The sequence below is a fragment of the Poecilia formosa genome, unplaced genomic scaffold, assembly GCF_000485575.1.
Source record: "Poecilia formosa unplaced genomic scaffold, Poecilia_formosa-5.1.2 Scaffold131, whole genome shotgun sequence".
Taxonomy (NCBI): Eukaryota; Metazoa; Chordata; class Actinopteri; order Cyprinodontiformes; family Poeciliidae; genus Poecilia; species Poecilia formosa.
The window spans coordinates 1,096,452-1,109,219 of record NW_006800070.1 but is presented as its reverse complement, the minus strand read 5'-3'; the positions used below and the strand labels follow the sequence as shown (position 1 = coordinate 1,109,219).

Sequence of the window (12,768 nt, the reverse complement as noted above, 5' to 3'; positions counted from 1 at the left end):
TCTGGCGGTGAGCAAGAACTGCTGATTAGAGCTACAACTTTTCATCCAGGAAGCCACTGCAGGCAAAGTGACTGAACGTAGCAATGTACTCCACATTTAGTAATAAGTCTACCTGCATGATGATGTAAAGCTTCTGTTTCATGGTTGCGCTGTAAAAGCTTCATCATTGGAAGTTGGAGAACTTGACTCATGATACACCGCGAAAACAAAACAAAAAAACAACAACAAAAAAAGTATTTTTGGTCTCGTATCTAGACCAAAAATATGTTGGTTCACTTGAAATAAGACAAAAAATAACTTACAAGTAACTTTTCAGCAAGATACAGGAGCTTGTTTTATGTGAATGATTCCTTAATATTGATGAAAAAGTGCTGGTTAAATGGCAAATTATTTCACATATAAGAAAACGTTTTCCAATGTTAAGGAAATTAAGGAATTATTAGTTTAACTTTGTCTCATTTCAAGTGCACTAAAATATTGTCACTAGACTAAAAATACTTGGTGTTTGTGTATGTTGCTGTTTTGTTTATGTTTGTTTTTTTGAGTGTAAAAGCCAATGAAACTTAAAATACAAAGAGTTTCACCAAGTTTCGTCTGTTACTACAACAGGCCTTAATGGCAAACAGGCCTGTTTGCAGCTTCAGGTAATAAAAAGCCTGGTGATAATTTCCATGTACAAACCAGTGCTGTGATGTGAGGCTGATGGTGTTTATGGGGAGATTTCTGCCCACAGGCTGAAATCTGAAGTTCTACACAGGAGGAGGGAGGAAGAAACGCTCCTCTTTGTTTTAATGTGAAAACTAACAGACGGGTCCAGGAGAGCCGGTCGCCCTGTGAGACGGTCCCAGGAGGATTTTAAGGGCAGCGGATTTAACAGGACGTCCTGACAGAGATCCAGCCCAGTCTGTATCATGATGTTTTACACTTAAATCTGTTGTCAGATGCTGCTGCTGAATTGATTTACTGTCAGTTTACAGGGTGTATATGTACATGACCCAAGTGATTATTGTTGTCAAAAAGCCTTTTAGCGAGTTGTAAAGACTCCGTCCTGGCATAGTTCTGGCTGAAGCTGTTCTTACCAAAAACGTTGGAGCTTTTTAAATAGTTTTCTTGGGTTTTAATAATAGTGTGTAGTTTTATTTTTAAGGGACTGGAGTTGAGTTTAATGCTACCCTGATTTATCCGTTCCACAACAAGTTTCAATGTGGGATCACCCAAGAGAAAGCAAATTTCAGCCAGATGACCCAAAACAGACGCAGATTCTCTAAAGCCACGGTTCTGCAGCTTTATTTAAAAAGCGGTTTCAGGACTCGGTTTGGTACATCAGACCCAGTTCAGTTACCACAGCGTCCAGCTGAACCAGTAACGGCTCCACTTTGAGTTTTTGAATTGGGATGCTGACTGCAGTTTTCTGGTTGAACACATACCTTTCGATTTTGTCTGAAAAGTCACCAAATTTAGTGAAAATGTTCTAAGTTGGGAACAGTGATGAGCCTGTTGTTAAACGCTCAGGTACAGACGTGATCTGGTGTGGAAACATGTCATTCTGCCCTCCAACAGCAGAGACAAAAGGATGGCGGTGGATTTCCAGACCTTTGCAGAGGCAGATGAGATCAGCCTCCAATTCAAGTACCAGATTATCACCAATCTCCCAAAACGAAGGAAACCAGAGTCCATTTATCAGCCGGTCCGTTTATCAGCCGGTCGATTTTATCGGTGTGTCCCCATTTCTGAATGCTAAATTTGCCATTCAAATACTGATGGGTAAATTGTTAGAATCAAGGTGTAATTTGGCAATATAAAAATGAAGCAAAACATTTTAAAATTAAACAATGTAAAATAAACAACACCATATTTGTTGAGTACTATTAGACTTTTTTCTTTTAAACATGGAATAAAATAGAATAAGCAACAAATTCTGGGAAATAAAGCCTTTTTCCGTACCTAATTAATTTTTTACATATTCATACTAAACATTTAATTATTTTCCAGACTTCAAGGCTCTGGAGTAATTTGACCTGGTCTGAGTTAGAGATAATTCACAGTAAATTGTAATTAGTTCACAAGTTCTAATGTATTTTACTTTGTTTTATAATTCTTTAAAGTTACTTGTTGCGTTATCATTCCATCCCACAATAAAAAAAACCCCTTAAACTTCAATAACTTCAGCAGAATAAAAAAAAAAGCAAAAACAATCTGCTCAAAATTTCACTTTCCTTACGCAGCACTTTCACCATTTCAACACTTTCAACTATCGTTAGTGCTAAAACAGTGCTACACAGACAGACGCTGTCATTTCCCTACTAACTCGCTGGAGACGGTTTTTTTGGACTTGTTGGCTCTTTTGGTTCGATTCTCACCTTCTGCTTGCCTGAGAATGCGTGGTAGTAACACGACACATAAGTCATGACGGCCTTCTCATCTGGCCTCAAGGTGCTAATGATGTCTGCCCGAGGAACAGAGGAAAAGGGAGAGAGGACAGAGGAGAAAAATGCAGAGTAAAAGTGTGCAGAGAACAAAAGGGGCCAGCAGGGGGCGCAATCATGAGTCGCATGGGTCCTCCAGTCAACTTGAGGTTTCCAGTGGGGAGCACAAAGAAATACTAAAAAAAAACAAGATGGTAGCGTTTTTAGTTGTGTTTAAAGTCAAACTCTGATCTGCGACGCCTTCAAGTGTCCAGCTGCAGTCTGACTTCTCTAAGTTTGGTCATAAACACTGATTTGTTTTAATTGATTTGCTTAAAGGGACAGCATTATGTGGTTTCTAGGCACATAGTGCCATTTTATAGCACAACCATGTAATTATGTTAACTTTATTTGTTATAAGAATGCTATACATATGAAACAGGATTTTAAAAACATTTGAAATTGGGCCTCTGTCTCTTTAAGAAACTCTTTCTGAATCTCCACCCTCAGGAAGTCATCACAACATGGCTCCACTAATGACCCTTTAACAACGTTTTTATCAGCGTTGCACTGAGAAGCAGCTCCTATAATGAGCTCAGCAGTTCCACCTGCTAATTGTCGCAGGCTAGTCTGAAGGAGCCAGGTGGGGGAGTGACAACAGGGGGAAAGCTATGCGAGCTGGAAACCTGGAAACTGCTTCTCTCAGGAGGAGCTTCATTTTTGAAGGCGGGGCTAGGTCCACCCAGGCGTTTTGCACAGCTGAATGGTTGCCATGGACATATATAAAAGAATCAAGGCAACACTCCATTTATTTTTCTGAATGAGTGAATAACACTAAGACATGATGTAAAGCTCAAAGTTGATTTTTTTTTTATAACACTGCCCCTTTAAGTCAATTAAGGCGACTCCATCTTTTCCCATTAACGCTGATCGGTGATGCCTTCAAGTGTCCAGCTGCAGTCTGACGTCTCTCAGTTTGGTTATAAACACCGACTTGTTTTAGTTGACTTACTTAAAAGAGTTGCTGGGATTACAGCAGCTGTCAGAGAAAACCGTTATTCATTACCCGGCCAGTCTTTCTCTTAGAGAAGCAGGAAGACTGACAGAAACACTGAAACCAGACGGGCCACGGCCATTAAAACCCACTAAAGCCTCGCTGTTTTGACTTTGAAATGCCAGTTTTTGTTTCGCTCACTCCTCCGCTCCCGAGTCGAGCCGTCGCTCTGGAGGTTAAACAGAGCTGTCTGTTTAAACGGGTACGTTTCCCCTCCGGCGGCGGCGAGAGACTTCAGGCGAATTTGTGTCAACTGCGCGGTTGGCTATTGCAGACAATCGGCGTCATGCAGATCAGAGGCGCGCCGCTCGGCTTTCCGTTTCGGCGAGAGGAAACTCGAAACGACTGGCAAAACAACAAGGTAGACTGGAGGCCCGCCTGCGCTCATCGCCTCTGACAACACAAGACGAAGTCCCATCATGCATTTTGTGGTGGCGTGAACCATGCGGAAAGTAAAGGAGCGCTGTGCACTGCAGAGAGAAGAGTACTGTTAAGAGACACCCGCACACACACACGCGCGCGCGCACAGACAGGTAGGGGGGGAAAAAAGGGAGGAGAGGGTAGGACTCTGCATCCAGGATACCTTTTGGGCGCCTGAGAAGGCGTGGTAGAAGCTAGAGACGTAGGTCATGATGGCCTTCTCATCCGGACGGGCAGTGCCTACAATGTCTGTGGGGAAGAGAGGAGGTCAGGAGGGCGGATGTGGGGTGGAGGGGCATGAGGGAGGCAAATGCAGGAACTAGGAGTAGAGCTCATCACGTTAATTGTAGAGCAAAACAGACCAGAGGTGAAGGTCTGAATCCTGACTTTGTCCTTCCCAGCTACGCACAAGAGGAAACCGTATTTGGAGATGCAGCGTTGACGTCAGCCAGGCTTCGTTTATTTGTACGAAAGAGAAGCGCCTGTTTACATTCCGCAGAAAATATCCGCACTGTGTGCACAGCTGTGACATGAAACCCCAAAACATGCTCCTTCAGACAGCAGAGGAAGCCCAGCTTCATTACAAGACATTGCACCAAGAAAACCACAAGTGTCGGCACATTTTATTGGGATTTTATGTGACAAACTAACACATGGTGCACAACTGTGAAGGGAAATGAAAGAGACACATTTTGTTTGTTGTTGTTGTTTAGAGATCTGAAAAGTGTGGCTTACCTTTATATTCTACAACTGAGTATTAGGGCCATGCTAAGAAAATAAAATTACAAGCATACAGTCGAATATTACGAGGATAGACATGAAACTACAAAGGATTTGTTTGGATTGAAGCCCATTTATGTGTCAGAATGGTCTATTCAAAGCCCAGATCCAAATCTAATCAAGTATCTGTGGTGCAATTCCAATAAAATATGTTGAAGTTTGTGGCGATCCAAAATGTGGAAAAGTCAGTAGACATGAGAGACGAAGACATTCCAGCTCACAGCTTCATTCACTCTGGTTTTTGTTCAGTCGTTGTTGCTGAGAGTGAATAATACTTTTAAACGCAACCAACTCAGAGCCAGGTGGCGTGACTCGATGGTAAACTTTTAAAGAAGCTTGGCTCATTGTGCGCACCTCTGCAGAGCATGGCTGCCAGATTTCAGAATAAAAAGTATAATAAAAAAAGAATATTTGACTTGTTGTGACCTCTTTGTCCTGCTATGAACCTTTATCCGGCTAAACGGTTCTTCAGAAAGAGCATGTTTTGGTTTTCTACTGTGTGAAATTGTCTGGTTTCATTTTCATTCTTTTACAATTTGAGTTTCCCCCCAGCTCACCTTCTGCATCCAACATTTTGGGGATGTCCAGGTACTTCTCTGCCACGTCAAAGGCTGTGTTCAGGTTGGTCATGGGGTCATCCTGTCAAAAGCAGACCATAGTGACCGTTAAACTCAGCTTTTAGGTTAAAAAAAAAAAAACTGCTTCAAGATTTTCCACTTTTTAGGTCAGCAGGCTTTTCCTGAATTATTGGTGTAGCTTTAGGGAAGTAAGTAAACTCACTCACCTTGCGCAGTTTCCCGTAGTCTATGAGTTCTGGACGGTGTCGATGAATGAGTGCACAGAAGCCCAAGCCGTCCTTCCAGCTGAAAAAGCAGAGTGGAGAAACTTTGGTGAGGAGAAAAATGAGAAAAACATAAAAAAAAGAGTCAGAAATTGCTGCTAAGAACTTGCCAATAAATTCATGTTCTCTTTGCACTGGTCAAAGAGAACATGACCAGTGCAAACCAAAACATGCTCTTTCTAAACTTGGCTCTGTCCATGTCTGTTTAATACCGTCTCTCCCCTAGACAACACGACTAAAGGAGATCTTACCGTTCACCATTCAGTTTGACTCATGTTGAGTATTTTTCTAATCAGAGAACAGATCATACCTAATGATGCTAATGGGTCATGCTAACAACAATGTTTGGAGTAAAACGTTATCGACTGTCACAATTTTTAAGGAGACTTTTGTACTCGTGCTCTTATTTCATCATTTAAGGATGAGCTGAGGGCTTTAGCATTAGCTTCTGTTAAATACTGTGCTGGCATCGCACTTTAGCGTTGGTGGAACTATTATTTATAATTAGCGCTTTAGAGTTAGCGCCACAAATGTTTTAGCTAGCGGTGCTCACCACTGCATGTTAGATTTGGAAATGTTGGCAACCTTTTAAAATAATCTTTGGTTCCAATATGTACAGTTCTTTTCCCCGTGATGGAACTACTTTCTTCCTCAAAAACAGAACAGGTGCGTCGCCTCTACTCATGATACAGTCACTGATAGCTAAAAAGAGAAAGGCTAAAATAAAATAAAAAATTAGCAATCTTTTCTCATTTTCTCAAAACAAATACAAGACCTAAAAAAACCACACAGACATATAAAATTTAAAACTGTTGCATAACTTATGCATAATCCAAAATCCATCCTAGGTAGAGCTGGAGCAGCCTGGTGAGTAACAGCTGATCTGATGCTGTTAGCTCATGCAAAGCTAACGCTACATGAACAAAAACAGCACAAAAATTGGCAATGGGATGTTGTTGTAGACTTTTGATAGTATTATTCTGTTTAATTTTTTTTATTCTGAGTCATTTTAAATAGTTAATGTTTCCTAAGACAGACGGCGTACATCTGATTAGCTTGTTAGCTTCCACCATTTCTCCCAGTCATACGACATATTTCTACTACAGCTAATGAAACTATAAAAGATGAATTTACAGACAGTCAGTTTAAAATATCCATATTAAAACTGAATCAAGCAGAAAACTCAGACATCTAACAGGACCCTGTTTGTCTTGATGACATATTTTTAGCTCTGCTCTTTTTGGTTCATTGATTAGCATCTTTGCTTCTGAAGGTCAGTCTGTTTAGAAACTACATCATCTCAATGTGGAGAAGTGAAAAATTGATGCTTTGTGCTTCCGAGGCAACAAAGACGGGTTATTTACACCCATCGCCTGCTATAAAAAGTTTCCATGCTGCATGGGGGAATCTTTCACAAGGCTACTTCACATGAAGTGCTCCAGTAAAAAAAAAAAAATGGCTCTGATCTCATCTGCCTCTCCTGACTGAGATGTAAAGCTATCATCTGTCCCTGAAAGGCCACATCAAAGTCGATCCATTTTTTTCCTCCCAGCGCTCCGTTTATACCTTCACTTGAAATGACCTCAGCTCCACCTTTTCGTCTCGCCTCGGCTTTCATCCACATCTGAGCGTGGCAGTGGTCGTCTTTCAATAATTCAACACGGAGGCATTGGGAGTGTTCTGTGAAGCGGACACCAGTCGAACAAGTCCCACCTTCAGATTTGACTGTGCTGTTACTAAAATAAATGTTTAACATTTCTGGGATGCACGAATTATTTATTCTTGATCTTTCTTTATTTCTTTCGTTCTTTCTTTTTTTATTGACCAGCCTTGTTTAAAGGAACAGGCCTGGTCTTCATTCTTGTTTTCAGTTCTGCTCTGATTAACGGCACACAGCAAAATAATTTCCTTTGAAATCTTGACAGACCAAAAATACTTGAAATTCATATGCTGAACTTAGAGAATGAAAAGGAGCCCAGCAAACACGGGGAAGAAAGTGCTCCAATCAGATGAGGCCAAAATTAAACTTCCTGCTTAAAACCAAAACGTGGAAGGTTGACACATAGTGGCAGCGACATGCTGTGGGCTTGCTGTTCTTCAGTAGAGAAGGGGAGGCAGGTCAGAGGTCATGGGAAGACAGATGGAGCTAAATACAGAGCAATACTGAAAGAAAACATGTTCGAGGCGGAGATTCACCTTCCGACACAACGGCTACCCTAAACACACACCCACAGTGACAACAGCAGGGTTTATATCAAGACGCAAGTCAGAGTGGCTCAGTCAAAGTCTCGACATCATAATTCTAATTGTGAATCTGTGGGTACAATTTCTTTCTAAATGTGCAAACCTTATAGAGCGTTACCCTGAAGGACTCAGATGTAAAGACAAAGAAACGAGGTTTGACAAAGTAAAGTATCGACTCAGGGAGGCTGAATTCAAACACAGATTGCATCTGGAAATTTCACGCATGTGCACAACGCTGGAGGGCATAAAGATGATTCTTTTTCATGCCATCCATAGCCGCGCTGCAGCGGTAGAACAGTTCTGTTAAAATGAGATCTGGGTATTATTTAATCTAGTGTAGAGTGACAGAGCAAAGAAAATTAATGCTGAAAAAAACGCCAAAGAACAACTCAAAACCACTCGTACTCTGCGTAGCTACACTACACGCAGACTCGCTGTCATAGCAACCGACTTACAACAACGCTACTAATGTATCAAGATTCAACGCCAAAAAAAGACAAGCAGACATTTCTCACATAAAGAACAGAACATTCAGGTTGTTGTTCTAGATTAGCTGCTGCTGTGGAAGCTAAACTAGCACAGTGGTGGTTGATGAGCTAATTTAAACACCTGCCATGATGACCTGTCAGTCCGGATGTAGGTCGCTTTTTGTTCTTATTTTTTTTGTAACTGAACCGAAACACAGAATTCCACAGCACAGCTACATGATGAGGTTGTCAAAGTCAAGCTAGCATTACTCACCCCCTTTCTGCTTCCTCACAGTTTTTTAAAGAGTTTTTTCTTGACCTTTTTATCTACTTGTCATAGCACTGACAATTAGTAGCAAAGCACTGTGTCGCCTTGTCTTTTACATGTCACATGTATATTTAAGATTTATCGCTGTATGTTGACAACTTGGCAGCTAAAATTAATGGTAGTCATCGTAGGTGAGCATTTTTTTGAGGGATCTTGCGTGTATGACGTCACGCTGCAAAGCGTCTAAACTCACATCACATGTATGTGAACTTGTGGTTTCAATGTTACTAAATGTTTTTTTTAAAGAGTCAGAGGGGTTGAATAATGTTTTTCATGTATTGCACATGAACACCAGAAAGGCTGAAGTGTAGCTGTAGAGTTTCAAAGACCACTGAGGTTATTTTAGGTGAAAAAAATGAACAGATTTTACAGTTATATTGACTTCTTTCAACATTATTTTAAAACAACTGGAAACAGTGAAGACATTAAACAAAGGACCCCCAGCCCACAGTCAACCTTCCAGTAAGTCTGCACAGAAAGTTAAAAATCGACACCCCTGCTGACTTCGTTTCTGCTTCCCTGTGCCTGAATCTCTGCAGGCGAGTTATTGCCTCTTCTGTGTCTCGTTACGTTCCTCCGACTTTACCTGATGTGAAAGTTCTGGATGTTGACGTTCTTGTAGGGCGCAGTTTTCCTCTGGCACCACAGCAGGAGGCCTTCTTTGGCCGACGTCTCTGTGGTTGGGAAGAAGGGATCATTGTGAAGTCGGACCAACCTGCAGCCGACCGACTCGGCTAATCCCCGTTTAGTGCTGGATTAAGTGGAGGTACAGAGAATAGGAAGGATCTGCAATGGCTCAGATGTTTTGTGCTTGTCTGTTACCGTCGGTTACAAAGCTGGGTTTTGTACTGCGCTGTTCCCACGCTGTGAAATTAACCGCTCAAAAGAATCTCAGACTAAACAAATTAAGGCTGACCAAATGGGACGTTTACTCTACGACGTTCACTGTAAGTTATTAAAGTACTTTTGCTATAATTTACAAAAGGCCTAGAGACCAAGGCAGGGATCGTTTTCAATAAACGACGAGCAAAATGAGCAACAAACATTGAAAAATGTCCCCCAAACACAACAAAGACACAAACGCCCCCGTTCATGTAGTAAACCGTCACAGTAACGGCTTATCGGTGCCGAGGCTTTTCAGTATGTCAGAGCAAGAAATATTCTCAGATGCCACAAGCATAACCAGCATTTTTCAGAAATTAAAAATGCACACACTACCTTCCACAGAAATGTCCTGGATGGCGAAGCGGAGGATAATGGTCCAGATCATTCCCAGGGTCATCTTAGCGTTACCGTCTACAATCTCTGAAACACAAAGGAAGCCGCGACATTTTAGGATCTGCACCTTTATTAATATTATAGGTTGATGATTTGTTTAGATTGTTTCAATCTTTGGGTAAAAACCAATCCAAAAAAAGAGAAAGGTAAACATTTATTTCGTCTTTGGATAAGCTTTAAAATACATATATTTTCTTTTAAGGAGCAGTATTATGTGTCTTCCAGGCACATAGTGCCACTTTGCAGCACAATCAAGTAACTGTGTTAATTATGACTTAAAAGAAATTTGACTTTGCAATTTGCCGCTTTAAAATTGGGCCTCTGTCTCTTTAAGAAACCCCTCCTTTTTTCAGAAAGTCATCACAACATGGCTCCTCTATGAACACATTTACCAGCGTTGCATTGAGAAGTATCTCTTATAATGAGCTCCGCAGATGCTCAGGTCCACCAGGTGTTTGCTAATTGCTGCTGGCTAGTCTGAAGGAGCTGGTTGAGGGAGAGGGCTGCTCTGTAAAATGGAGCTCATAAACTGCAGCTCTGAGGAGGAGCTGCATCTCAAAGGCGGAGCTAAGTCCACCCGGGCGTTTTGCACATCTGAATGGTTGCCATGGAGATTAAATGACTTCTTGTACATGCATGGAAGAATCAAAGTGACACTCCAGGTCTGTTTTTGATGAGGGAATAACGTTATAACATGATGTAAAGCTCAAACAGCTACTTTTACATAATGCTGCCCCTTTAAAACATTTAAAGACACAGTGAATGTTTAGCTCCAGGTCCCAAATGGGTAATGAACTACCTGAACTACCTGCAAAAGAAAGAGGAAAACCTATTAAACTGAGCACTAAAATCTACTTAGACCTATTTAGTAGAAGGTCAAATAAAATGACATTTCAATAAAGCAAACTAGTCTAGATAACCAATATCACAGATACGGTCACCCTGATGTTTTTAGCCGCTTAAATAATTTGCTCAGTCAGGTGACTGCAGACAGAAATCCAGTTTCAGCAGAGGAAGCGCGCGAAGCTAGGCCTGAGCACAGAGCTGATGAGATGAACCTCAGCTGGCTGTGAAGACTGGCCCACGGTCCAGCCACCTCTGTGCCGTCCATTATGAGAATCCCCTTTTACCATGTCACCCTCTTTTGCCGGCCTCCAGATAATCGTTTGTTTGTCCCGCTAATCCAATCAGGCTCGGAGCGCGGCGGCTCAGCCATGACGGATGAGCCGACTGCGAGATGCCAGTCAGATGTCTGGAAACGTAACGCGCCGTGAAAGGCAGCTCACGCCGAATTAGCGTGCAGGAAAAGTGAAGCGCGCCGCTTCCATGGTGACACATGCAGATCACGTTCAGATTAACTCAAACGAACATGAGTGACGAGCAGAAATCCACCTGATGGGATTTGAAACTACACCCCTCCTCTGCCTCCGTTTCATCCCCCCTGGTCCGTTTGGAGGACCGGACCCGTCATCTGGTCTCATCCCAGCGCTAAGGCCACAGTGAGAGGGAATGACCAGGAGGATAATCTGTCTGCAACGCTCGTCTGATTTTATTACACTGAAACAACCCACCTCTCTTACTAACTGATCTATACCACTAATAAAAAACCTCCAGTCATCAATCAGTTACTGTGACATTTAACCGCATTTGCAGAGTAATTATAAAGTATTTGCCCCCTTACAGATAAATCATGCTTTAATGTTACAGATCACAAACACATTTTGAAAGGCAAAAAAAAAAAAAAAACATCACATTCTGAAGTGACTGATTTAATTCACATTTTATATAAATGCTTCTGCACAGTCTCTTCAGTTATTGGATTCTGCTCATCACTGTGGTTTATACCTGGATCTAAACATCTTACCCGTCATCACACTTTGCATTTCTTAGTTAAATGGACGTCTCTGTCCACACTTCACTTACAAAAATCAATTCTTGGCTCTTTGCCTTGCACTTATCTTCCTATATGTCGCCCAAACTCAGCAGCCACCACGTCCGGTGCCTTCTGTGTGTTTCACTCGGTCCGTATAGACGACAGCCTTTTCTCACTCTGCGCCATTAGACAGGAATCGACTCAAACTGTCTGATCTGATTCAATATGCAGGTCAAAAATATTGAGAAAATGACAGTCGGCTTTTGTTTTTGTTCTTAACAGTTTCTTAATTATAACCAAAAGGCATTCAAAATCTGTTACTTGTTAGAAAAAATATAGTTTAATCTTTATGATTAAGTGCAGCACCATTATCAGAAATTGGCATGAAAATGTTTTTCTTGTTTTATTACATTTGACACAAAGGCAGGAGGTACTGCCACTTTAAATTAAAAGGTCGACCCGGTGCTTGTCCAAGGGTGCCGCCACCCAGTCTGCATCAGAAGCAGGTTGTCAGGGTTTTCTGGCCTGGTCTTACAAATATTTGAAGGTTTTAATGTGGAAAAGAAATAAATGAAAGAGGAGGATTTTTGATCTTGAAAATGTGTAGTTTGTGTCAGTGATGTGCGGTTGTGTGGGCTGGAGCCAAAAGGCTCAGAATAACCTGGAGGAGCTGCAGAGAACCACAGCTCAGGTGGAAGAATCTGCTGACAAATATTAGCTCTAGAAATGTGGCTTTCATAAAAGAGTAGTAAGAACAACATATGGGGGAAAAAAAAGCAAAAAAAAATAAATAAGAAAAAAGGTCCAGTTTGCAGATAAAAACAAAACATGTAGGCGATTAGGATGAAAATAGATTTATGTTAGAATTTGGCATTAGAGCTGAATCCAGTTAATCTGTGGCAGGACCTGAAGAATGAATCATTTTCCATCTGCTTCACCATTATGCAGTATTTTGATGAAGTCTGTGTAACATAACAAAATGTGAATGCTGTGCAAGGCGATACTGATCATTTTAATAGATTATTCTATTGTCGATTATTAAACAAATGTTACACTGCGCAGATTTCTAATTAATCAC

At 41.4% G+C, this 12,768-nt stretch overlaps 1 protein-coding gene across 6 annotated transcripts in view; it reads right to left on the bottom strand.

Annotated features, from left to right (window-relative positions):
- Positions 1–12,768, bottom strand: part of actn1 (actinin, alpha 1) — a 60,542-nt gene that overhangs the window by 13,191 nt on the left and 34,583 nt on the right. For 4 of the 6 annotated variants that reach the window (XM_007561880.2, XM_007561878.2, XM_007561879.2 and 1 more), the window contains exons 4-8: positions 9,758–9,844; positions 9,126–9,213; positions 5,444–5,522; positions 5,217–5,298; positions 4,043–4,128 (exon numbers count right to left, since the gene is read on the bottom strand). In XM_007561880.2, coding sequence (XP_007561942.1) covers positions 4,043–4,128; positions 5,217–5,298; positions 5,444–5,522; positions 9,126–9,213; positions 9,758–9,844 — 422 coding nt within the window. Of the gene's footprint in view, positions 1–2,360; positions 2,447–4,042; positions 4,129–5,216; positions 5,299–5,443; positions 5,523–9,125; positions 9,214–9,757; positions 9,845–12,768 lie in introns of all 6 variants that reach the window. The other 2 variants (XM_016676250.1, XM_007561881.2) reach the window with 1 other exon arrangement.